The sequence below is a fragment of the Schistocerca americana genome, chromosome 1, assembly GCF_021461395.2.
Source record: "Schistocerca americana isolate TAMUIC-IGC-003095 chromosome 1, iqSchAmer2.1, whole genome shotgun sequence".
In the NCBI taxonomy this organism is placed as follows: domain Eukaryota; kingdom Metazoa; phylum Arthropoda; class Insecta; order Orthoptera; family Acrididae; genus Schistocerca; species Schistocerca americana.
In genome coordinates this window covers 183,265,752-183,289,904 of record NC_060119.1, presented here as the reverse complement: position 1 = coordinate 183,289,904, position 24,153 = coordinate 183,265,752, and the positions used below count along the sequence as shown (strand labels likewise).

General features: G+C 40.3%; 1 protein-coding gene across 1 annotated transcript in view; it reads left to right on the top strand.

Annotated features, from left to right (window-relative positions):
* Positions 1-24,153, top strand: part of LOC124624822 (kinase suppressor of Ras 2) — a 173,689-nt gene that overhangs the window by 46,448 nt on the left and 103,088 nt on the right. Inside the window, exons 8-10 of the mRNA XM_047149163.1 lie at positions 18,549-18,671; positions 23,145-23,290; positions 23,577-23,694. Of these exons, the coding sequence (XP_047005119.1) occupies positions 18,549-18,671; positions 23,145-23,290; positions 23,577-23,694 (387 nt within the window). The remainder of the gene's footprint in view (positions 1-18,548; positions 18,672-23,144; positions 23,291-23,576; positions 23,695-24,153) is intronic.

The following is a 24,153-nucleotide window of genomic DNA, read 5'->3' as shown; positions in this document are numbered from 1 at the left end:
ACAGTCCCTCAGAAAACTTCAAAGCCATTTTTTTCCTGTAAATTTATGAAAAACACTGAAAAAAACTTATTTGTCAGTACTTTTAACTGTGAACCACATGTGTTTCACTACCGAGCAGGAAGCAACTTCGGCCATTTTCAAAGTATTAACAGCGCGACAGAGCACAGCTGTACAGAGACTGTGATTGTTCACGGTTTTTGAAATAAAAACTACATAGCTAAATCGTGATTAAGAAACACATTGATGGCTGTTAATATAACAGAATATCTTAGTTTCATTTAATGTGACTTAGTAATAAGATACGTAATACGTAAGTGGAACCTACTTCCAAGATTGTAACACCAGAGTACGTGTACTGTGGCTTCTGATTAGTTCTTGCTTTTGTGGTTGTTTACATCATGTTTATTCCTATTATGATGAACAGAGTATAACAACAAAATGTAACAATACATAATCATGTGAGAACATTTACGCAAGTTACTGCAAGGCATAACTGCATAGCTCAATACTTGAAACTACTTTATCAACCATAAGCCTCATCACTGATGTTACTTATCCAAATGCGTCACTTTTAGTGATTATAAAAATCCATAATTAACAAGAGGTATGTAATCTAAAAGTGACAGGACATCAGCGACTTTCTTCTTTTCAATGAGTCCATGTCCATCATATGTTCAAAAGGTAAGAACTGGGCATTGCCTCCCATACTTCCTGAAAATTACTTTGTTCCAGGTGTCATTACAGAATGTCTCTCTAAGGAATCAAGGTGATTAGTATTCAGAAGTTATTTTCCACTTGCATGCCTTCCTTAGGTTGACAGCCAGACAATCAGCAGTCTTTTTTCTGAAGACAATAGCTTCTTTCAAGTGTCTTATTGAAATAAATGCTCCTTTTCGTACTACAGACAGCAAATGGATTGTTCTTGGCAGATTTCTGGATGATATTAGACCACTCTTCTGGACTGTACACATCTTGTACTTGTCAGTACATGTAATTTTAGACTCTTGCTTAATCTCCATTAGACGGCAACATTGTGAGACTGCTAATGAGAAAGTTATGCTCAGTGACTAGAAATTGTCCAAACTATACAGGGAGTATCAAAAAGAATCATCAGATTTAAAGAAATCGTAACTAATATGTTGTTTGAGATATGTGTGTGAACAACATAATTTTGGAAAGAGCAAACTCTTGAGTTTTGCATGGTACCTGCTAGATAGCGACAGTGTGCGCCCACTTCAGGTCTAGTAAAAATAGTGTCGGGACAACAGAAAGTGTTTATATTCTACATTTTGCACAGTTTGGATCAGTAAAAACTGTTAAACAAGATTTTTGTACTAGGTATGGTGTGGATCCTCCTACAGTACAGAGCATTAGATGATGGCATGAACAATTCCAAGAAACATGTTGTTTGTGTAAAGGCAAATCACTGGGCCATCCCCGAGTGTCTGACACAGGCGTTGAACTCATCCACTATAGTTTCACAGGGAGTCCGTGGAAATCAGTTTGAGCTCAACATGCCCCGACGCTCTGGTGTGTGTTGCGTCGACGTTTACACATGAAACCATGTAAAATTGAGCTGCTGCAAGCTCTTCGGGAAGGTGACAAACAACATCATGTGGAGTTCTGTAATTTCGTTCTTGGCAATATAGAGGATGACAGTTTTTTTCTTCCTCATTTAGTGTTTAGTGACGAGGCAACATTCCATTTACATGGGAAGGTGAACTGTCATGATGTGAGAATATGGAGTGCGGAACAACCACATGAAGTTTTACAACATGAGAGGGACTCTCCAAAATGTAATGTGTTTTATACAGTTTCACGGAAAAAGGTGTATGGTCCATTTTTCTTTGCTGAGAATTCTGTTCCAGGAAGCACATCTCTCTATAGGCTTGAGAACTTTGTTTTCCCACAGTTGGAGACTGATTTGAACGACTTCATTTATGAACAGGAGGGGACACTGCCACTTTGGCATCTGGAATTTTTAAACCAAAGGATTACTGAATGATGGATCTTTCACTCTGGACCATGATTCAGCCTTACATTACTGGCCTCAAAGGTCACCGAACCTGACTGTATGTGATTATTTCTTGTGGGGATTTATAAAAGACTCTATTTTTGTGCCTCCATTACCAACAACAATGAATGAATTGAGACATCGTGTAACAGCAGCTATGGAAGCTGTAATTCGGGACATGCTTGCTGCAATGTTGAAACAATTTGAATACCACATTGACATATGCATTACATCTCGAGGGAGCCCCATATTGAACACCTATGAAAAATAACTTTGAGTTTCCCATTCATCAAAAAACAAAATTCATTGTATATGTTTATTAGTTTCAGAAAAATAGACATTCCAGATTGGATGATTCTTTTCGATACACACTTTATTATATACTGTCAGTGTCTGTTGACCAGTGGTGCAGCTGAAATGTATACTCTGGAACTAACCCTCCCAGTCTTAACACACTGAGTTCACTCAGTGAGTCTACTCAAACCCACCTGATACCAGGTACAATCACCATGGAGCATTTTGATAATCGCAATATTACCCCAGGTGGTCAATACACTGCCAGGATTACTGGGGCAAATGATCTTTCAGATTCTGGGGTGGCCAGGTTAAAATGCATTGTGATTCAACAGAGGAAGTCAGATTCCTCTGGCAAACTTAAAACTAAAACAAATACATTTTTTGCAACAAAGTAAACTTTATAAATAGGAAGATATATTAAAAGAACAAAAGATCAAATTTTGGCAATTCAAGAAACATGAATGACAGACAATAACACCATGGATTTTGGTAATTATTGTCTTTTTAAAAGTAAAACTGAAAAAAGAATACTTAGTAATACACAACATCTGGGAGTTGCTTTTGCAGAGTCAAAAAATATTTTAAATTCAATAATGGAGGTAAAACCCATTAATAATAGATTAATGACACTTTCTCTTAAATCTGCAGATAAAGCACATACTTTAATTAATGCCCATATGCCAGTCAGCGAGGATAACCATAAAAAACCTGAAGTTAATGAAGCTTGGAAAACATTAGAAAGCATTGTCTCAAACCATGTTTAAATTTTAATGGTTGATTTTAATGCTCAATTAGGTAAAGAGAAAAAATATAAGAAACCTGTGTGGATTTCCTGCACAGAAATCGACAAACTAAAATGGCCAAAGACTTCTTGAAAAGTGCGAACATTGTAACTTTGAAATCATGTCAACATATTTTAATAAGAACCTCTCTAAACAATAAACTTGGTAGGCTCCCAATACATTTATTGGGGAATTTCAAATCGATCATGTAGCAATTTTATACTCTAACTCCAAAGTTAGGAAAGGGCCTAATATTGATTCTGACTATTATTTAATGCAAATAAAAGTACAACTCACGCCCAAAAACTCTTAAAAAATAAAAATGTTATCGCAAAATTTGACATTCCTAAAATAACCCCTCTCCCATTGGGCTCGACACTCTTTCGCGGGTTCATGCTTGTCTACCATGGGGCCCCAGCCTTTGTAGCATCTTTTCCCTTCAGTGATGCATGTCTGTCCTCTTGCTGTTCTTCTTCCCCTCCTTTGGGGAATATGTCTAGCGTGTTATTGGGAATGTTCTGCATTGTTTGTTGCTGACGTAAGAACAGTCTCACCACTGTTTTTCGTTCCCTTTTCCTTCCTTTGTTTCCTTTCTCCTATCCTTCCTCCACTTTGGCTCCTCTTTCTCGTATTCCTCTGTGCGCGCTCTTGAAGGCTGGCCCACGCGTCTGCCCTGTAGCGAGTGACCAGTTAATGCATAATTCCCAGCCCCGGGTCGATAGGTAGGGTTTTCATGTACCCCCTGGTACAGGCCAGGCCCAGGGAGGGGTGATTGCCTGAGCTGCTACCTTCCCAAATTGCCGATTAGGCCCAGGGAGGGGTGATTGCCTGAGCTGCTACCTTCCCAAATTGTCAATTAATCCCTCTGTCAGGTGTTTGGGAAGTGTGACCAATCACTTAAGCCGGGTGCGACCCTTGTGAACGAACGGGGCCCTCAGCTGGAAAGAGTGCACCATCGGAGACGCTGGCAATCATGGAGGATTTTCTTTCAATGAGCCAATCATTTCCACAATCAGTATCTACAAAACGTAAATGGAATGAGGCTAACGATTCAAAGACCTTTCCAGCTGTACCATGGTTCCTCGTGGTTTCATGTACTGAAGATGGTCAGTCCTTCGAAACGGTAAATCCGTTTATTGTTCAGAAAGAGGTTGATGCAATTGCTAGCCCTGTGAAATCCTGCTCTCGCTTACAGATTGGCAGTTTGCTTTTGGAGACTACTTTCGATTCTCAAGCACAACAACTGGTTGCTGCCTCACTTCTCCACAGCTATCCTGTTTGTGACGAGGTCAATAGAACTCTGATTTCTTCCCTTGGTGTTATTTACACTAGGCTGCTCAATGGTCTGACAGAGACCAAAATCCGATGCTACCCCTCTGACCAGAGTGTCATTGCCATCCATCAGGTAATGAAACATGTCGATGCCTCCTTAGCGCCCACACACACTCTTTTTCTCATCTTTGATAGAGTGCTACTTCTGTCCGAGATCAAAGCAGGCTATGAAATTATCTCAGTTCGCCCATACATTCTGAACCTGATGCATTGCTACCATTGTCACACTAGAATGTCTTGTCAACAGCGAGCCAAATGTGTAACCTGTAGTAGGGATGCACATGAGGGCAATTGCCTGCCTCCTTCTCCCTGCTGTATCTACCATAATGGCGGCATGGCCTCCTTCAGAGATTGTCTCATGTATCTTGATGAGTGGGTTGTCCAGGTGATCGGATAAAGGAGAAAGTGCCGTATCTAGTTGCTCATAAGTTATTGGCTAGCCGCAAACCCTACATTCTACCATCTGGCACTTAATAGTTCTATTCTTGCTACATCTCGCTCCATGAAGGACATGGCCACTCAGACATGCGACCTCAAATTCAGCTCTGAGCTTGTGAAATCTCCCAGTGTCAAGGTAGTGTGTTGCCATCCCCTCATCCAGCTGTACAACAAGCCATCAAACTCTCACCTCAATGGGCGAAGCCAATGTCTACAAAACCAGCAGGCTGGAAAGGCCAGGAGGAGTACTCCCATGAAGGCTTGCTATGTCCCTCCAGCCAACAAACATCTGAGTCTTCCTCTGCTAACTGGAAAGGCTTGCAGAAGTCCACCAAAGGCAAAAAAGTCTTCTCCTTCGCTGACTCGAAGAGCCTCTTCAACGGTGTCACCACGTGATACCATCACCTGGCCGGCCTCCTTGTTGCTGGTGCACAACACCAACTGTTTTTCTATGTTGGACTCCACAGATCAACAGCACAAGAAAGCCGATGCTTCTGTGGACCTCATGGAGCAGGATCCTCTGTGCCCTGTAGCTACGAGTTTTCACAGGCTGGCCCTCGGCAGCCGCCGAGGTGACAGCCCTTCGTTTTTTCATCATCTCTCTCCTGCAGTGGAAAGTTGGCAGCCTTTGATACCACAAAGAGGATTTACAGCTGCTTTTAGAATTTCAGTGGCCTCTTGTACTCTGCCTTCAGGAAACAAAATTGTGTCCTCACGACCACTTTGAATTTTCACATTTCTTCCTAGTCTATTTTGACCTTTTCCCTGAGGTTGGCATTCCATCTCATTGGGGAGTCATGCTGCTCATATGGGATGATGTTCATAGTGGCCCTGTCTCCCCGACTACCTGTTTTCAAGCCATTGCAGTGTACCTTCTCCTTCCTCACCTGACCTTTGTCCTTTGTACCACTTATAACCTTCTGTCATTCGATGTCGCCAGGGCAGACTTCCTCCAGCCTATTGGGCAGCTACCTCACCCATTTCTGATGCTCAGTGCACCATCCTATTTGGGGTTCTCCCATAACCTGTTGGACAGGTGCCCTTTTGGCTGGCCTTCTTAATTAACTTAACCTCTTCTGCCTTAACACAGGAGCACCCACATTCCTTTCCGACTCCTCTCACACTTATTCCCATTTGGACCTATCCTTCTGCACTGCCCAGCTTGCCCATCATCTCGAGTGATCTGGTCTTTCTGACACCCACTCGAGCGACCATTTCCTATTTGCTATCCATTTGCTGTCTCGTACCCCACCTGCATGCACACCCAAATGGCAGCTTACTAAGGCTGACTGGTGGCTTTACTCCTCCTCCCTGGTGACCTTAGACGAGCAAGATTTTCCCAATTGTGATGACCAGGTGGAATATATTACAAATGTTATCCTTACTGCTGCAGAATGTTCCATTCTTCACACTTCCTCTTTACCACACCGTGTCCCAGTCACTTGGTGGAGGCATGCCGCAATGCAATTTGTGCTCAGAGATGTGCTCTCCGCATTTTTAACCATCATCCTACTGCATTCATTATAAACAGATGCATGCACTGTTGTCGTGTTCTTCGGGATTGCAGAAAAGCTAGCTGGGACATTCACTAGTTCTTTTAACAGTTCCACCCCTTCCTTCATGTTTCGTGTGGGCCAACCTCCAACAGCTCTCTGGGACCACGATCCATTCCCCAATTTCCAGCATGACAGTAGCAATTATGTCATCATGGACACTATTGCTATCTCCGTCACCTTGGGGCACCATTTTGCAGAAATTTTGAGCTCTTCCCACTATCACCCTGCCTCCCTCCATCAGAAAAGAGCAGCGGAGTGCTAAAACGCCGCCTTTATAATGAGGGAGCTAGATCATGCTCTCAGTTCACCCCAATCCTCTGCCCCAGGGCCAGTCACTGTCCACATTCAGATGTTGCAGCACCTTTCTGTTGTGGGCATGCACTTTCTGCTTCATGTGTACAGCTGCATCTGGGCAGAGGGCATGTTTCTGGGACACTGGTGTGAAGTCACAGTCACACCCATACCCATATCTAAGCCTGGTAAGGACAAACACCTTCCTTCTAGCTAATGCCACATCTCTCTCACCAGGTGTGTTTGCAAGGTGGTGGAAGATATGATTCATGCCTATCTAGTATGGGGGCTCGAGTCTCACATTTTACTAACCACTGCACAGTGTGTATTTGAAGCACGCCATTCTGCAGTTGACAATCTTGTCACTTTGTCTGCCCATGTCATGAATGGTCTTCTGCAGAGATCCCAGACTGTGGCCATGTATTTTGATTTGGAAAGGCTTACTACACATGCTGGAAAATTGGTATCCTCTGTACTCTCTACACGTGGCCGCCTACCCCGTTCCCTTGATGAATTTTTAAAAGCCAATTTTCAAGGTGCATGTGGGTTCTGCCTTGTTGGACATCTTTATCCAGGGAAATTGTGTGCCTAAGGATTCCGTCCTGAGCATCATCGTCTTTGCTATCACCATTAACCCTATAATGGCCTGTCTTCTGTTGGCCATCACCAGCTCCCTTTTCGTTGACAATTTTGCCATCTATTGCAGTTCTCCATGGACCTGTCCTATTGTGCAGCAACCTCAGCGATGTCTCGATCGTCTTTACTCACGGAGCATCGATAATGGCTTTCGTTTTTCCACTGACAAAACTGTTTGTATGACTTTCTGGCGGTGCAGTTGGTTTCTCCCATTATCTTGGGCTTGATGCTCCTCCGTTTGTTTAAACTATGAAATTCATACGGCGCATGTTCAGTAGGAAACTCTCTTGGTCCTCCCATGTACGTGGTCCCTAAGTGTCCCACCTGTCCTCAATGGTACTTCCTGGGATGCATATTGAACCACCCTCCTCCGTTTGTACTGGTTGCTTGTCCGTTAAAAACTAGACTATGGGTGCTTTGTTTATGCGTCTGCACGTCTGTCCCTCTTATACCGTCTCAACACTATCCACCTTTGTGGCATCCGTTTGGCCACTGGCTTCTTTTACACTAGTCTGGCTGAGAGTTCTGTATGTCGAAGCTGCTGAACTACCATTGTCCTACCGCTGCGACTTTCTTTTCAGCAGGACCTTTGCCTTGAACTTTGCAATAGTTACTGTTCTTGAGGAAAAAGCCTTGTTTCACAAAGCGCCTAGCATCAGGTGCACGTTGGCTTATCGATTATTCATATGACTTTGAAACGTGTCCCTTCGGTTTTTGAACATTGTTGAAAACATTCTAAGCTGATTAGTGAATGCGTGCATAGTGTACGTGTTGTCTCTGGCAGTGGAATCCTGGTCACATCTAGAAATAAACTTTCCTGCAGACAAAAGGGGATATACGAGCTGAGCAGAGTATAGCCGGATGAAAGAAAGCCAACCACTGCCTGATTATGTGGTTGATTGGGTTTGCGAATGATGAGCGTTGTTGTGATTACCAGCGAAATCCATAGATTCAGACTACCAGAGTGCGAACAAACGATTAACAAGAAAAATTACGTATTATCTACACAGTGTATCCAAGATAATGAAATTTTGACAGAAAATGTTTGGCCAGATCGCTATACTAGTAAGGGCCAGTTGTACAGTCTCTGGCTAGCAGCCTATTTAAGGTCTATTCTGGAAGAAGCGCGAAAAACGCGTTGTACGAACATGTAACAATGCCTAACCGGTGAATAATCACAGGATAACTGAACTGGTGATTCTGGCAAATTTAGTGAAGTTAACTGGCGAATAAGCTTTGACATTAGCAGGAATAAATACAGAATTAGTGATGACAAGACTGTTTGTTAGAACTAGGAAGGAGAAGAAACGGGGAAATCACTTGAATTATGGAAGGATATGACGATTCCAAATTCATGTAAAAATTTCGCACTATTACTTTTCGATCTCGTGCTTGAGAAACTGGAGCGTATGAATGAAGTGTAAAACTATTTCCTAATGTAAAGCTTTTTGCTTGTAGTAGGCCTAATAGGCATTTGATATTGGTACTTTGTGAATTATATTCTGCTGTGTTATAAAAATGACCATTTGTGATCAGGAACAGTCTCGTTTATTTGGCTTGTGTTACAATTGCTGCAGTATTAGAAAGGCCTATTTTGTTTTATCTAGCAGACAGTGACAAAATACACGTAATCAGGTTGAGAAACCACAGGTCCTATTTGTATTAACAGCTTTTTCAGTATTAGACAATGACATTTCGATTTTTCATGTAGAAAAAAGGATTTTTTCACCGGCCAACTGGAAGCAGGAGAGGCACTATAGGACATTTTAATTTCCACTGTCCTGAAGGTAGTTTGAGGGCATCCATTACAAAATATACACGTTTCAATTCCACTGACCAGAATACAGTGACGTGCGATAGAAGAATGCTGTGTGAAGAGGTGTGGCACTGCACTTTGGCACACATCAAATAACATATCTTACAATTCCTCGGACACATATTTTTTATGTATCAGACTCATCAGAAAGATGTGTGCTACAAAATGAACATATTTTTGAAAATTCAATTTTTAAAAAACATTTTGACGTCCTGCATCAAATGCTCGAGGGACGCCACTATCTACTATTGCCCCATTTCGGAAATATCGTAGATATAGGGCTGATGTGCAGAGCAGTCTGAGTTATAATAGGGAAGCAGGTAGTCTCCAAGTGACCCGTGTTTACATTCAGTGATTTTGCTGTTTCCTCTTTGTCTACTGCACTCACATCAAATGAAAACAAAATTGATTTCTGTGGCCGGGAGCTATCTTGTGAATTAAAATACATTCACATAATTACGAAAGGCTAAAATACGTTATTAGTTTGATTTTATTTTATTTCCACCTTTCTGACAGTCAAGCATTAATTGCCATGCAGAATAATGAAGTTATTTTTATCGATTTGTTGAAGAAATTTTCTTTTATTAATCTTTTCCGCTGAGGCAGTCAATAAATTTGAAACGAAGTGTTTAATTCCAACCTATTGGCTAGTTTCAACTCTTCGGTGCATTTCAAGTGTATGTTTTCATCTTCTAGCATTATGGCATTATACCATAACAAAGAACCAAACATGAGATAATAAAGTACTGGTACTCAAGGAAATTTACATCCCGAAAACCGCATTGGAAAGCTTAATATCAGGTCGAAGCATACTTCACTGGGAATCTGAGACTCATTTAAAAATCAGCTCTCTGATGATAGCCATTTAGAAGAATTCAGAGACCAGAAGATCACACATTTATGTCATTGTTAAAAAATTTACTGGCACATTTGTGTGATATATCTTAAAATGTAATACGCACATAAAAGACCAACATTATATGTCAAAGCTAAGCTTCTCTTGCAGCGTATTGGCCTTAGAGACCAATATTATATGTGGAAGCTTTGCTTTTCTTGTAGCAACATTATATATATTAATTTAAACCATTACTTTCCCTATCCCCCCATGAACCATGGACCTTGCCGTTGGTGGGGAGGCTTGCGTGCCTCAGCGATACAGATAGCCGTACCGTAGGTGCAACCACAACGGAGGGGTATCTGTTGAGAGGCCAGACAAACGTGTGGTTCCTGAAGAGGGGCAGCAGCCTTTTCAGTAGTTGCAAGGGCAACAGTCTGGATGATTGACTGATCTGGCCTTGTAACAATAACCAAAACGGCCTTGCTGTGCTGGTACTGCGAACGGCTGAAAGCAAGGGGAAACTACAGCCGTAATTTTTCCCGAGGGCATGCAGCTTTACTGTATGATTAAATGATGATGGCGTCCTCTTGGGTAAAATATTCCGGAGGTAAAATAGTCCCCCATTCGGATCTCCGGGCGGGGACTACTCAAGAGGATGTCGTTATCAGGAGAAAGAAAACTGGCGTTCTACGGATCGGAGTGTGGAATGTCAGATCCCTTAATCAGGCAAGTAGGTTAGAAAATTTAAAAAGGGAAATGGATACGTTAAAGTTGGATATAGTGGGAATTAGTGAAGTTCGGTGGCAGGAGGAACAAGACTTCTGGTCAGGTGACTACAGGGTTATAAACACAAAATCAAATAGGGGTAATGCAGGAGTAGGTTTAATAATGAATAGGAAAATAGGAATGCGGGTAAGCTACTACAAACAGCATAGTGAACGCATTATTGTGGCCAAGATAGATACGAAGCTCACACCTACTACAGTAGTACAAGTTTATATGCCAACTAGCTCTGCAGATGACGAAGAAATTGAAGAAATGTATGATGAAATAAAAGAAATTATTCAGTTTGTGAAGGGAGACGAAAATTTAATAGTCATGGGTGACTGGAATTCGAGTGTAGGAAAAGGGAGAGAAGGAAACATAGTAGGTGAATATGGATTGGGGCTAAGAAATGAAAGAGGAAGCCGCCTGGTAGAATTTTGCACAGAGCACAACATAATCATAATTAACACTTGGTTTAAGAATCATGAAAGAAGGTTGTATACATGGAAGAACCCTGGAGATACTAAACGGTATCAAGACATTTCCAGGGGCAGATGTGGACTCTGACCACAATCTATTGTTTATGACCTGTAGATTAAAACTGTAGAAACTGCAAAAAGGTGGGAATTTAAGGAAATGGGACCTGGATAAACTGAAAGAACCAGAGGTTGTACAGAGTTTCAGGGAGAGCATAAGGGTACAATTGACAGGAATGGGGGAAAGAAATACAGTAGAAGAAGAATGGGTAACTTTGAGGGATGAAGTGGCGAAGGCAGCAGAGGATCAAGTAGGTAAAAAGACGAGGGCTAGAAGAAATCCTTGGGTAACAGAAGAAATATTGAATTTAATTGATGAAAAGAGAAAATATAAAAATGCAGTAAATGAAGCAGGCAAAAAGGAATACAAACGTCTCAAAAATGAGATCGACAGGAAGTGCAAAATGGCTAAGCAGGGATGGCTAGAGGACAAATGTAAGGATGTAGAGGCCTATCTCACTAGGGGTAAGATAGATACTGCCTACAGGAAAATTAAAGAGACCTTTGGAGATAAGAGAACGACTTGTATGAATATCAAGAGCTCAGATGGAAACCCAGTTCTAAGCAAAGAAGGGAAAGCAGAAAGGTGGAAGGAGTATATAGAGGGTCTATACAAGGGCGATGTACTTGAGGACAATATTATGGAAATGGAAGAGGATGTAGATGAAGATGAAATGGGAGATAAGATACTGCGTGAAGAGTTTGACAGAGCACTGAAAGACCTTAGTCGAAACAAGGCCCCCGGAGTAGACAACATTCCATTGGAACTACTGACGGCCTTGCGAGAGCCAGTCCTGACAAAACTCTACCATCTGGTGAGCAAGATGTATGAGACAGGCGAAATACCCTCAGATTTCAAGAAGAATATAATAATTCCAATCCCGAAGAAAGCAGGTGTTGACAGATGTGAAAATTACCGAACTGTCAGTTTAATAAGTCACAGCTGCAAAATACTAACACGAATTCTTTACAGACGAATGGAAAAACTAGTAGAAGCCAACCTCGGGGAAGATCAGTTTGGATTCCGTAGAAACACTGGAACACGTGAGGCAATACTGACCTTACGACTTATCTTAGAAGAAAGATTAAGGAAAGGCAAACCTACGTTTCTAGCATTTGTAGACTTAGAGAAAGATTTTGACAATGTTGACTGGAATACTCTCTTTCAAATTCTAAAGGTGGCAGGGGTAAATTACAGGGAGCGAAAGGCTATTTACAATTTGTACAGAAACCAGATGGCAGTTATAAGAGTCGAGGGGCATGAAATGGAAGCAGTGGTTGGGAAAGGAGTGAGACAGGGTTGTAGCCTCTCCCCGATGTTATTCAATCTGTATATTGAACAAGCAGTAAAGGAAACAAAAGAAAAATTGGGAGTAGGTATTAAAATTCATGGAGAAGAAATAAAAACTTTGAGGTTCGCCGATGACATTGTAATTCTGTCAGAGACAGCAAAGGACTTGGAAGAGCAGTTGAATGGAATGGACAGTGTCTTGAAAGGAGGATATAAGATGAACATCAACAAAAGCAAAACAAGGATAATGGAATGTAGTCTAATTAAGTCGGGTGATGATGCTGAGGGAATTAGATTAGGAAATGAGGCACTTAAAGTAGTAAAGGGGTTTTGCTATTTGGGGAGCAAAATAACTGATGATGGTCGAAGTAGAGAGGATATAAAATGTAGACTGGCAATGGCAAGGAAAGCGTTTCTGAAGAAGAGAAATTTGTTAACATCCAGTATTGATTTAAGTGTCAGGAAGTCATTTCTGAAAGTATTCGTATGGAGTGTAGCCATGTATGGAAGTGAATCATGGACGATAAATAGTTTGGACAAGAAGAGAATAGAAGCTTTAGAAATGTGGTGCTACAGAAGAATGCTGAAGATTAGATGGGTAGATCACGTAACTAATGAGGAAGTATTGAATAGGATTGGGGAGAAGAGAAGTTTGTGGCACAACTTGACCAGAAGAAGGGATCGGTTGGTAGGACATGTTCTGAGGCATCAAGGGATCATCAATTTAGTATTGGAGGGCAGCGTGGAGGGTAAAAATCGTAGAAGGAGACCAAGAGATGAATACACTAAGCAGATTCAGAAGGATGTAGGTTGCAATAGGTACTGGGAGATGAAAAAGCTTGCACAGGATAGAGTAGCATGGAGAGCTGCATCAAACCAGTCTCAGGACTGAAGACCACAACAACAACAACAACAACAACAACAACAACACTTTTCCTATTCGTGTGTTCGCGCTACTTAACAGTGATGTTGCTATTGGATGACTACACCATGTATCCGAAGCTCGGAATATCTGCTGTCATCGGCAGGCGACATCACGTGACATGTGAGCTATGACTGGCTTACTAATACGCATCACAATCTCGATTTCAATGCTTCGGAAAGTAACATGCGGTCTTTGGTGGAATCCGAATTTATACTTTTGTAATACGAAAATATGCAGCGTACATGTTGCTACACATCATACATCTTTCCAAAAGGTGTTTTTTTTCTCCTGTGTTTCGTTTTCTAAAGTGCTGGGAAATTCTACACCCGTGTATAAAACCATAACCATTCAAAGGCTTGATAAGTTACACAGTTCTCAGAGAGAATATACTGTCAGTTAACAGGGAAAAACTATGTTTCCACCCAGGAGAAAGTGTATTTTTAACCGGGATATCTGGGAGAAATCCAGGAATTTTATTTTCCTTGTCCGTGTATACACCCTGGAGTAACATAAAATATATTTAATAAAAAATCACTATCTAAATTCAGTAAACTTGTGCATTCCAGCTCTGTAGTCAACCCTGACTGCCTTTATGGAGCAGAAACTTCAATTTTAAATAGAAAGAGGGATATTGAAGAAATTCGAAAGAAAGAAAGATTATTAGGAAAATATTAGACCACAAAATTGCTTACGGAGAAACTTGTAGGCTGAGAAGTAATAAGAAAATAGAATAATATACAAACAGACGTGGTGACATGATAAAACAAAGAATTAAATTTTGTGGGCATATGAAAAGATTGGCCTCCACTAAGCTGACAAAACAAACAGTAGAATTTTACGAAAACTGAAGTAAGGCCAAAACTGAGCCAAGTAAATGGATTGCTGCAATTAAGGAGGATCTTAAAATGGCCAGACAGATGTTGCAGATAGAAAAAAAATTCAGACAAAAGATATTTGATTGGAAAGTTGGTCAGAGGGAAATTAGAAAACCGATTGGAATACTGTGGTCTGATGAAAGAGAGACTCCATTCTGAAAGGATGAAAGAAATTTGGACACAAAGGCAGGCCTGGTCCTGTTAGGCCCATACATGAAAATAATACTGCCAGAATAGAATGTTGTTCCAGTTCTTATTTTGGCCACAGCAGTTGTCAGAAATTGTGATGATAGTCTTTACTTTTATGGTGTTTTTGATTACTGATATTATTATCATCATCATTACTATTGTTGTTATTATTACTTGTATGAATATGAATGAAGAAATAAGGAAAATCCAGTCTGAAATGATGACAGTATTATGAAAAGGATAGCTTTGTATTCACCATATAGCGGAGATGTTGAGTCGCAAAGATGCCTAACAGAAAGAATGTCAAACAAGTAAACTTTCCGTCAAAAAGACCTCCTTCTGAATTTTACACACACACACACACACACACACACACACACACACACACACACACACGACTGTCTCTGTCTGCCTAGGCCAGTTTGGCCTCAACAGTCAAACACAATAATCGTGTGAGTGTGTGCGCGCGCGCGCAATATGGCGAGTAACGATCTATTCTTTTATAGTATTGCCAATGGAGAAATGTGCATATGCACACCATCAAACCTTCAACAGCCGCCATTCAGTAATAACATCATATATCAGAAATATAATATGTACATGCACTTACCATTATTTTTGTAAAACGTAGGAAGTACAATAGATCTGCAAATTTACACACATCTGAGTCATGGGGAATGTACCAGGATCACTAAGAACATCTTGATTTTCTTGTAACTTGACAAATGTGACTATAATCTTGGAAGGAGTATGTGGGTAACTCTTATGGGCAGTCATTTTATCTGTCGTTTCTGGTTATGTTTCTGTGACAGACAGCCACTGGCATTTGCCATGAAGCATTATCCTGACATCTGTTGAGTGAATGAGAATGTTTCCTGGTGTATTATATTCTGCCGCTCACAGGTAGCACTTACCATTGCGTTCCCATGAGTCACTCACTTACGAAACAGAAGTACTACCCAGTGCTCAATTTCATGAGATGAAATGTTTAGTGCTGCCAGTGGCACAGGTAAAAGTAAAAGAGAAGATACTATCCCAGCTTTCAGAACTGTTAATTCCATTCTTGGGGGAGGAGAGAGGTATAAGTTGGGGAAGTCTGAAAAGGAGGGGCAAGTCGCTCAGACCCCAAGATGAGAGGGATCTGTTTGTAGCATTATAATTGAAATAGATAGATATAGGCGATGATGATGATGATGATGATGATGATGATGATGATGATGGCAATAAATACAAAGACACATTTTGAAAGAAGGCTTTAGAGTCCCGTTTCCAGAGAACCAAAACAGAAAACCAGAACAAAGTGGATAGAATTTTGGAAACAGCAGCATTCTGATGGAGTGAAAAATTATGGGACAAACAAGTTTTTAACACTTACCATGCTAAGCCCTTAACTGCATGCCACTCCCTGTGTGCTGGCTGATTTTTTTCTATTTTCAACAGACTTCAAATAGCTGTAAAGGACGTTTAGTTAATGATACATAAAAACTACAGGTATGGTTTAAAACTTTAAGGTTTCAACTTCACATGGGTTAACAATCATGTGTATGGGGCATATACTGTTTCCAAGAAGTGATGCGGATTTCTCCTCGATTTTGTGAAAGTAAATTTTTGGCAAAAATTTGTTTTTACTACTTTATTCAATTTAAAGAAGAAATAAATTTTGGAATGTGATCATTTGACACTGAAAAGACATTTGTTATACCATTTGCACATAAAGCATAGCTACATACACATAAGTTATTTTGCATAGTGAACCACAGTGTGATAAAGCTTGAAGCACGGGGTGACACACAAACCTACATTACACTCACTGCACTCATAAGAAGTATCTTTCCTCCCAGCTTTCCCAGTAATGTTCTTTTGTTTTCCACTACGCACTTCACAACGTCTTTGTGCTTTCTTCTTCCCTTCTGCCGTTTCCACATGGTTCGAAAAAATGTTTCTGCGACAATCGAGCAATCGTTGCAGATCTATGAGAATCCTTAATTCTCTCTCCTCTCTGTAACACTAACGCAGTGCAGACCTCCTGTATAAACTTAGGAGTGCTCAGTTTCTTCTCATTGACGCAATTGTGCAAAATACAACCATTGGAAACTGCCATAATTATACAGTGGAAGGCAAGCTTTCTCCACCACTTCACTGTTTTGTGATCAAGTGCTCCATATGAAAGACACTGATCAAAAAGGTCTACACCTTCATCTGACGACAAATCTGTGTCTGAAATAATACAGAACGTAACAGAACAAATCGCAACATGAACTGTCTTGTTCTGCATCGATTTAATAAGATGTTAGACTTACCTGGACTATCGTGAATTTCCGGCATTTCGTAGTCACTGTCACTATCGAAATCCGAAAAATCATCATCAGTAAGTTCAGCAAGTACTTCTTCAATCATTTTTCGAAGTTTTGCATCCTCATCACTCGCCATTGAGAGTAAAAAGAAGATAAACAAGCTAAATATTGGCGCCAAAATCAACGGTAAACAAACGACAGGGCACCACAGAACATGTTACATACGCGTGAAAACACACGTGAATTCGTTCGGAAATATATACCGATATATCCTAGTACTTCACTAGGTGCTGCGATCTAGCGCTAATATGATTAACTACAAGCATTACAGGATCTACAGGTTGTAGCGGGAACACTAACAATGAGTTTGAAACACTAAAACAATGCGGAATGCGGCGGGACGTAATATTACGGCGGCCGCATTTTCTTCGTTTCCGCCCGCGACGTAATATTACGGCAGCTGCACGGTAAGTGTTAAATCAGAAGTACTTGTTTATATGGTCCATAAGATGCTCAAATTGAGCATGCAAGAATAATAATATTGCTGTAGATAAAACAAAGTGGTAAACAAGGATCTATTTGCATGGCTAAGCAGAGGAAAAGACTAGGAGCCAGATTGATTTCTTCCAGTCAAATGAAGTCGCTGTTGAAACATGGGCCAACAATAGCAAATTTCATTTCACAGAAAGCAACACTAGCAATCTCACTTACAGTAATGAAATCTATTGTGAACCCAAAGCACTTGCTCTTACACTATGAAGGTAGATATGTCATTTTGAATTAATACAGAAAATTTTATGAAATTTCTGAAACAGTTGGAGTAGGAAACACTTGCTCAATTTTCATGGTTTTCTGAGGGATTTCTTGAATAGATTTTATGAATAATTTATTTTGGGTCAGGTCTTGGTCCAGAAAAATAAGTTATCATCCTTGCAAAATGAATACTATGAACATGGCTTAGAGGGATGTTAATGTATTCTGTTACTACACAGCTCTAAGTAAAGCAACTAGCCTTGTGAAGGGGATGAAGGTTTCTCGTTTTTATCAGGTGAAATGTTCATTGGTTAAGGTGCTGATTTCCCATTCAGGTAGTGAGGAGTTCAAATTCATGTAGCCTTCTAAATTTAGGTTTGCCATAGTTTCTCTTAATTGCTCAAGGTGAATGACGGAATGCTGGTTTCAAAATCCATGATCAGTCCTGTCTCAGCCTTATTCAGTCAGGAGATCCTTCTGTCACCTAAGATGCAAAAGCCTAAAGTTAGTTGAGAATGTGGACTGCATTTCATAATTGGTTTTGATTCGTGCAATTCATAATTATAATGCAGTCAAGTTCTCATTTTCATCAGAAGTTAAAGCATTTTTCGTTGGCATCTGCGTTTCCTCTCATCTGGTCACATGCTGGAGATCACATTAAAGCTTTGTTTATGAAATGTTAGCATGAACTGATGATGCCTTAAAGTGAAAAATGCAAAACACACCTGGGAGAAATAAAATACTGTTCAGCAAGAAAAGGCGGTTTTTACTTACAAAACAAATATTTCTGCTCTCGCTGTCGAGGATGGCCTCGCAAACAAACTCATTTAAAGAATAGTTTGACAGGACATTGAAACAAAATACCATTTAGTCTGATTTCTGTTGCTTACATTGTTACATGAAAATTCATTTTGTTACAGGTCTGAAATGCAAGGAGTGCAAATATAAATGTCACAGGGAATGTGAAAGCAAAGTGCCCCCAAGTTGTGGCTTACCTAGGGAATTCCTTGATGAATTTCGTCGGCAGTTGCAGCCAGATGCAGGTAGGCACTAAATGCTTAGCTTCTTGTGTGGAGACATGTTCTTTTGTTTGCAAGGACTGACACTGTGGTAAATTTGGTGTGAAGGGAATCTGTTGAACATTGAATTGTGGTTTGGTTTGTTTTCATTTGATCTACGAAAGTGGTTTGATAAACCTGGTAAATTTCCATGAAAGAATGGAACACTTTAGTTGTGCCTTGACGGTTAGTAAGCTTGATTATTCCAAGGATTGTATAAAGGATTTCAACAATGTACAGGGTACAGTTCATTGTTGACAGCCTTCTGAATTGGTCAGCATGTCATCTAAGATTGAAAATGAGGAAAACATAGTTTTGTGTTGTTATTGAACACTTTGATTTGAAGGGATCGTACCGCACACATCAAAACAGAATTGGATTAAGTTCACACGGGCGCTGGGTCATCCCTGAAGACCATTTACTTTTGGATTAAAGGGGTTAAACGTGGTTGGACAAGCACCTAAGATTGGGTGGACAAGGACCTAAGATGAAACACGCTCTGGCCTTCCTATTGAGGTTACCACAAATGAAACCACTGACAAGATCTGGTAATACAAGACTGCGGAATGAAAATTCATGAGATTGCTGGCACTGTAGGTGTCTCAACTGGGCAAGTGCATAATGCCCTGCACAGAGAATTGGCCATGAAGAAGCTATGTGCGAGGTAGGTGCCGTGATAGCTCACAGTCGACCGAAAGCGCATCTGGTACAACATTTCAGCACAATGTCTGGTGGTGTTTAGTCGCTGTCTGCGAGACTTTTTTGCCAATTTGTGACTGTTGATGAAACCTAGACCCATCATTACATGCCAGAGTGAAAACGGGATGGACAGAGGCTGGTGAAAGTGCACTGAAAAAGAGAGAGACCATTTTGTCAGCAGATAAGGTGGTGGCCACTGTTTTTCAGGATTCCCAAGGAATAATTCCCACAGATTACTTGGAAAAAGCTGGATCCATAACTGGAACCTTTCATGCTTCATTGTTGGATCGTTTGAAACTTCTGTTTGCTGAAGAAGACCAAGGTTGCCATGCAAAAAAACTGTTCTTTCACCAGGATTATGAACCATCCCACACATCAGTGATAACAGTGGCAAAAGTGCATGAATTGGACTTTGTATTGGTTCCTCATCCATCCTATTCACCAGACTTAGCCACAAGTGACTTTCTCCTGTTCCCTAAATTGAAACTTCAGCTTGTTGAGAAGAAATATATTCATCAAATGAGGAATTGGCAGTTGCTGTCAGTGAGTATTTTGCAGAGTGTGACAGAACCTATTTTCCCAAGGGGATGAAAAAGCTGGAGGATCATTGGACCCAGTGTACAGGGTGATTCAAAAAGAATACCACAACTTTAGGAATTTAAAACTCTGAAACGACAAAAGGCAGAGCTAAGCACTATCTGTCGGCGAATTAAGGGAGCTATAAAGTTTCATTTAGTTGTACATTTGTTCGCTTGAGGCGCTGTTGACTAGGCGTCAGCGTCAGTTGATGCTAAGATGTCGACCGCTCAACAGAAAGCTTTTTGTGTTACTGAGTACGGCAGAAGTGAATCGACGACAGTTGTTCAGCGTGCATTTCGAACGAAGTATGGTGTTGAACCTCCTGATAGGTGGTGTATTAAACATTGGTATAAACAGTTTACAGAGAATGGGTGTTTGTGCAAAGGGAAAAGTTCTGGACGGCCGAGAACGAGTGATGAAAATGTAGCACGCATCCAGCAAGCATTTGTTCGCAGCCCAGGAAAATCGACTCGCAGAGCTAGCAGAGAGCTGCAAATTCCACAATCAACTGTATGGAGAGTCCTACGAAAAAGGTTAGTTATGAAACCTTATCGTCTGAAATTGGTTCAAGCACTGTCTGCAGCTGATAAGATTAAAAGAATCGATTTCTGTGATTTTATCCTTGCTCAAATGGAAACAGATGAATCTTTCGTTTCAAAGATTGTGTTTAGTGATGAAGCAACTTTCCACACTAACGGGAAAGTCAGCCGTCACAATGTCTGTATATGGGGCACTGAGAATCCGCGGGAAACAACTCAGTATGAACGTGACTCTCCTAAGGTGAACGTTTTCTGTGCCATTTCAGCCAATAAAGTTTTTGGTCCCTTTTTCTTCGAAGGTGCTACTGTAACTGGACTACAGTATCTGGAGATGTTAGAGAATTGGCTGTTCCCTCAGCTCGAACAAGAAGCACAACAATTCATATTTCAGCAGGATGGAGCGCCACCACATCGGCACTTATCTGTCCGTAACTACCTGAACGTCAACTACCCGAGGCGATGGATCGACCGCCAGGCAGCCCGTGACAGAGCACTTCATCACTGGCCTCCGAGAAGCCCTGATCTTACCCCCTGCGATTTTTTCTTATGGGGGTATGTTAAGGATATGGTGTTTCGGCCACCTCTCCCAGCCACCATTGATGATTTGAAACGAGAAATAACAGCAGCTATCCAAACTGTTACGCCTGATATGCTACAGAGAGTGTGGAACGAGTTGGAGTATCGGGTTGATATTGCTCGAGTGTCTGGAGGGGGCCATATTGAACATCTCTGAACTTGTTTTTGAGTGAAAAAAACCTTTTTAAATACTCTTTGTAATGATGTATAACAGAAGGTTATATTATGTTTCTTTCATGAAATACACATTTTTAAAGTTGTGGTATTCTTTTTGAATCACCCTGTATATCTCTCAAAGGAGACGTCAAGAAGTAAGGTGAGTTGTTTACGAAACAGTCGTTTTTTCATGCATTTTTCACCTGACTTACCAAATCACACTCATATAGTGTGTCAAGAATAAGACAAATTGTGTGAAAAGGAATGATTTACTAAACTAATGTTTCACAAAAGAAATTAGGCTGTTCTCATAGAAAATGTTTGCATGAGATTTGAGTGTGATCTTTTTCCCACCTTTGACCTTTATCTTCAGCAAAATGTAAAATTTCAAGAAAATCAGTCAACTGAGCTGCACTCAACAAGTAATTTTGTGCATCTGTGTTCTTGTGTTCTGTCACAAAACATCATTTACGAGATGTGAGACACAAGAATTGGAGCTGATGCTGCAAATATGCTTACTAAATGTATCTGTTTATTGGCGGTCAGCTTAAAGTAGGGCCCATTTGAGTCTCTACACATTGTAACAACACTGTTACGAGGGGAAGACAGTGAAATTTTGCTGGGGCTAAAGTTTTCAACATCGAAAAGAGATTATTTGATTTAAACAAAAAAAATCAAAAATTTGTTGTTATTCTTGTGTTCCATAGACATCAAGAAACGTGTGGTCATGGGGGTGTTTCTTACTGATCACATTGGCCTCCATCATTCAGAGAATTACTTTGAGACAAATGCAAATGTTTACTGCTAGAACAGTTTCAAAAACATTACACTTTAGTAATTAGTTCTGCAGTGACACACATATAGTTCAGTTGATTTCTTATACATACCTTAGTTCGGTGTAACTCAGAGTAATCTGCTTCCTGCTGCTGCTGTAGTCATTGACTCGGTCCATTTCATCTGCTAACTGGATCAAGTTACGTGAATTCCATGAAATAATTCAGGTACCAAGTCATTTTATAGTGGTTTATTTATGACGAGCTGTACCATTTCTTCTTAGTGGGAGCCCATTCGACATAACAGGCTACATAGTCACAATAGTGTACTAAAACAATTAGATTATTGCACAGATGTGCGGCACAGTGGTTGTGTCTCAAAACTGTCTGCAGTTGTCCATTCTTGAGCCTTGTGCTCCTCCTATTTATATGTTTTTTAACAATCGAGTCAACAAAACTACAGTGCAAATTTATTAAATTAATGATTAAACGTTTAACATTTTTATGAGTAACTATCCACAAAACCTTGGTTATTTTATGCTGAAACTGGTGTATACAATACAAAAGACTTTTGCGTAGAATATACATCGTATTATATAAAGTACTGAAAGATAACAATGCTAACCTAAATTTTCTTAATTATGGCTTCATTTGTAAATGCAAAATATTGTGAACATATATTGGACAAGTGTGACCTCCTAGTAACCAGATGTGCTAATAAATTTTGTGAGATTTAATGTATGAAGCAAAATCTCGTATTAGATACCATTGGAATTACGGAACTTTCAAAAAAGGAATGTAAAACAAAAGAGTTCTTTTATTTCAACATGATAGTGTTGTTTCCTTCCTCTGCTGAATATGTTTCTGCATGTTGTTTACCAAGCATATGTGAAAAAGTGCAGGGAAAAAGTCTGTAGAAAAGTGCTCATCCAGTGCCACAAAGTTGACTGATTCATCTGAAACAGATCACTGCACAAGGACACAGTTAATGGTTGATCAACAGTCCACTTATACACTATGACAATTAGCCTCTTATTAATGCAAACAATCCATTTCTTTTTTTTTTTTTTTGGCAGGACAATATAAACTGATAGCTGTGAGGTTCTAACTGTTAAAATTTGTGTGTTGTCATACAGTATTCACATCTAACCAGTCTCCAAGCTCCGGGCGACCAAGTCAGTCTTCTCCAAGTCATCACCCATCGGTGCTGTTGACGTCGTTTGGATGGAGAGACCGTAAACGTTCACATCCGCAGCCTTCTGTTAATGTTCAAGCATTTCCGGTGAGCAGCAATTAACTCATATTTTGTATTGCATCTTCTACCTACTTGATTTCTGTGAAAAATACTGTAACTGAAATTCTGGTCATAATAATACAGAAAACCTGGCTAAAAATGGCAACAGTAGAAATAACCGTTTGACATATGCACCAAACGTTTATAAGAATAGTTGTTGCCGTTATATTAAGATATTTACTCATAATGATACAGCAAAATCAGAAAAACAAATTTGTGTACACTTACATTATAAAATTTTAAGAAGGCTGAAAGAAGTGTGCTGCTGTTACAGGGTCCTGACTCAAGTTCAAACACATCTTCTTGTAACAGCTCAACGCCATCAAGTCCGGCACTTGCCATGACAGCCCATACCCCTCATGCTGCTTCTAAACAACAATTTCATTTTCCAGGTGAGTGTTAAAAGTGAACCACAATTATTTGTTTGTATATTGCATTTAAAATTAGTTGGAACTTGCAACAGTTCTGTACAGAGTGATTGGAGGGAAGCATAGTTGCCAGCATGTGCTGAACATATCAGCAGGTGACTATAATACCAAGCCTACTCGGCACTGAACCTGGCAGCTTCACTTGACTGTGGGAACAGAAAGTCACACAAGCTGGCTGAGCTGCAATGTTTCTCAAATGATTTTAAAGAAACTATTCAATAATAAACTCTTGATTCTCACACATCTTACAGCATAATTTGTCAGCTTCACGATGAACTTCCTGTGATTTCGTTAATGACGTCAGTTTTGCGATCTTTCAATATTAGTTAAACTACTGTGAGAAATACTAAGTTTGCAGTGAAACAAAGGAGTTGCTGTGAATTTGCGTTTTGTGCATGTTAGACCATATTTTGCTGCATGTAG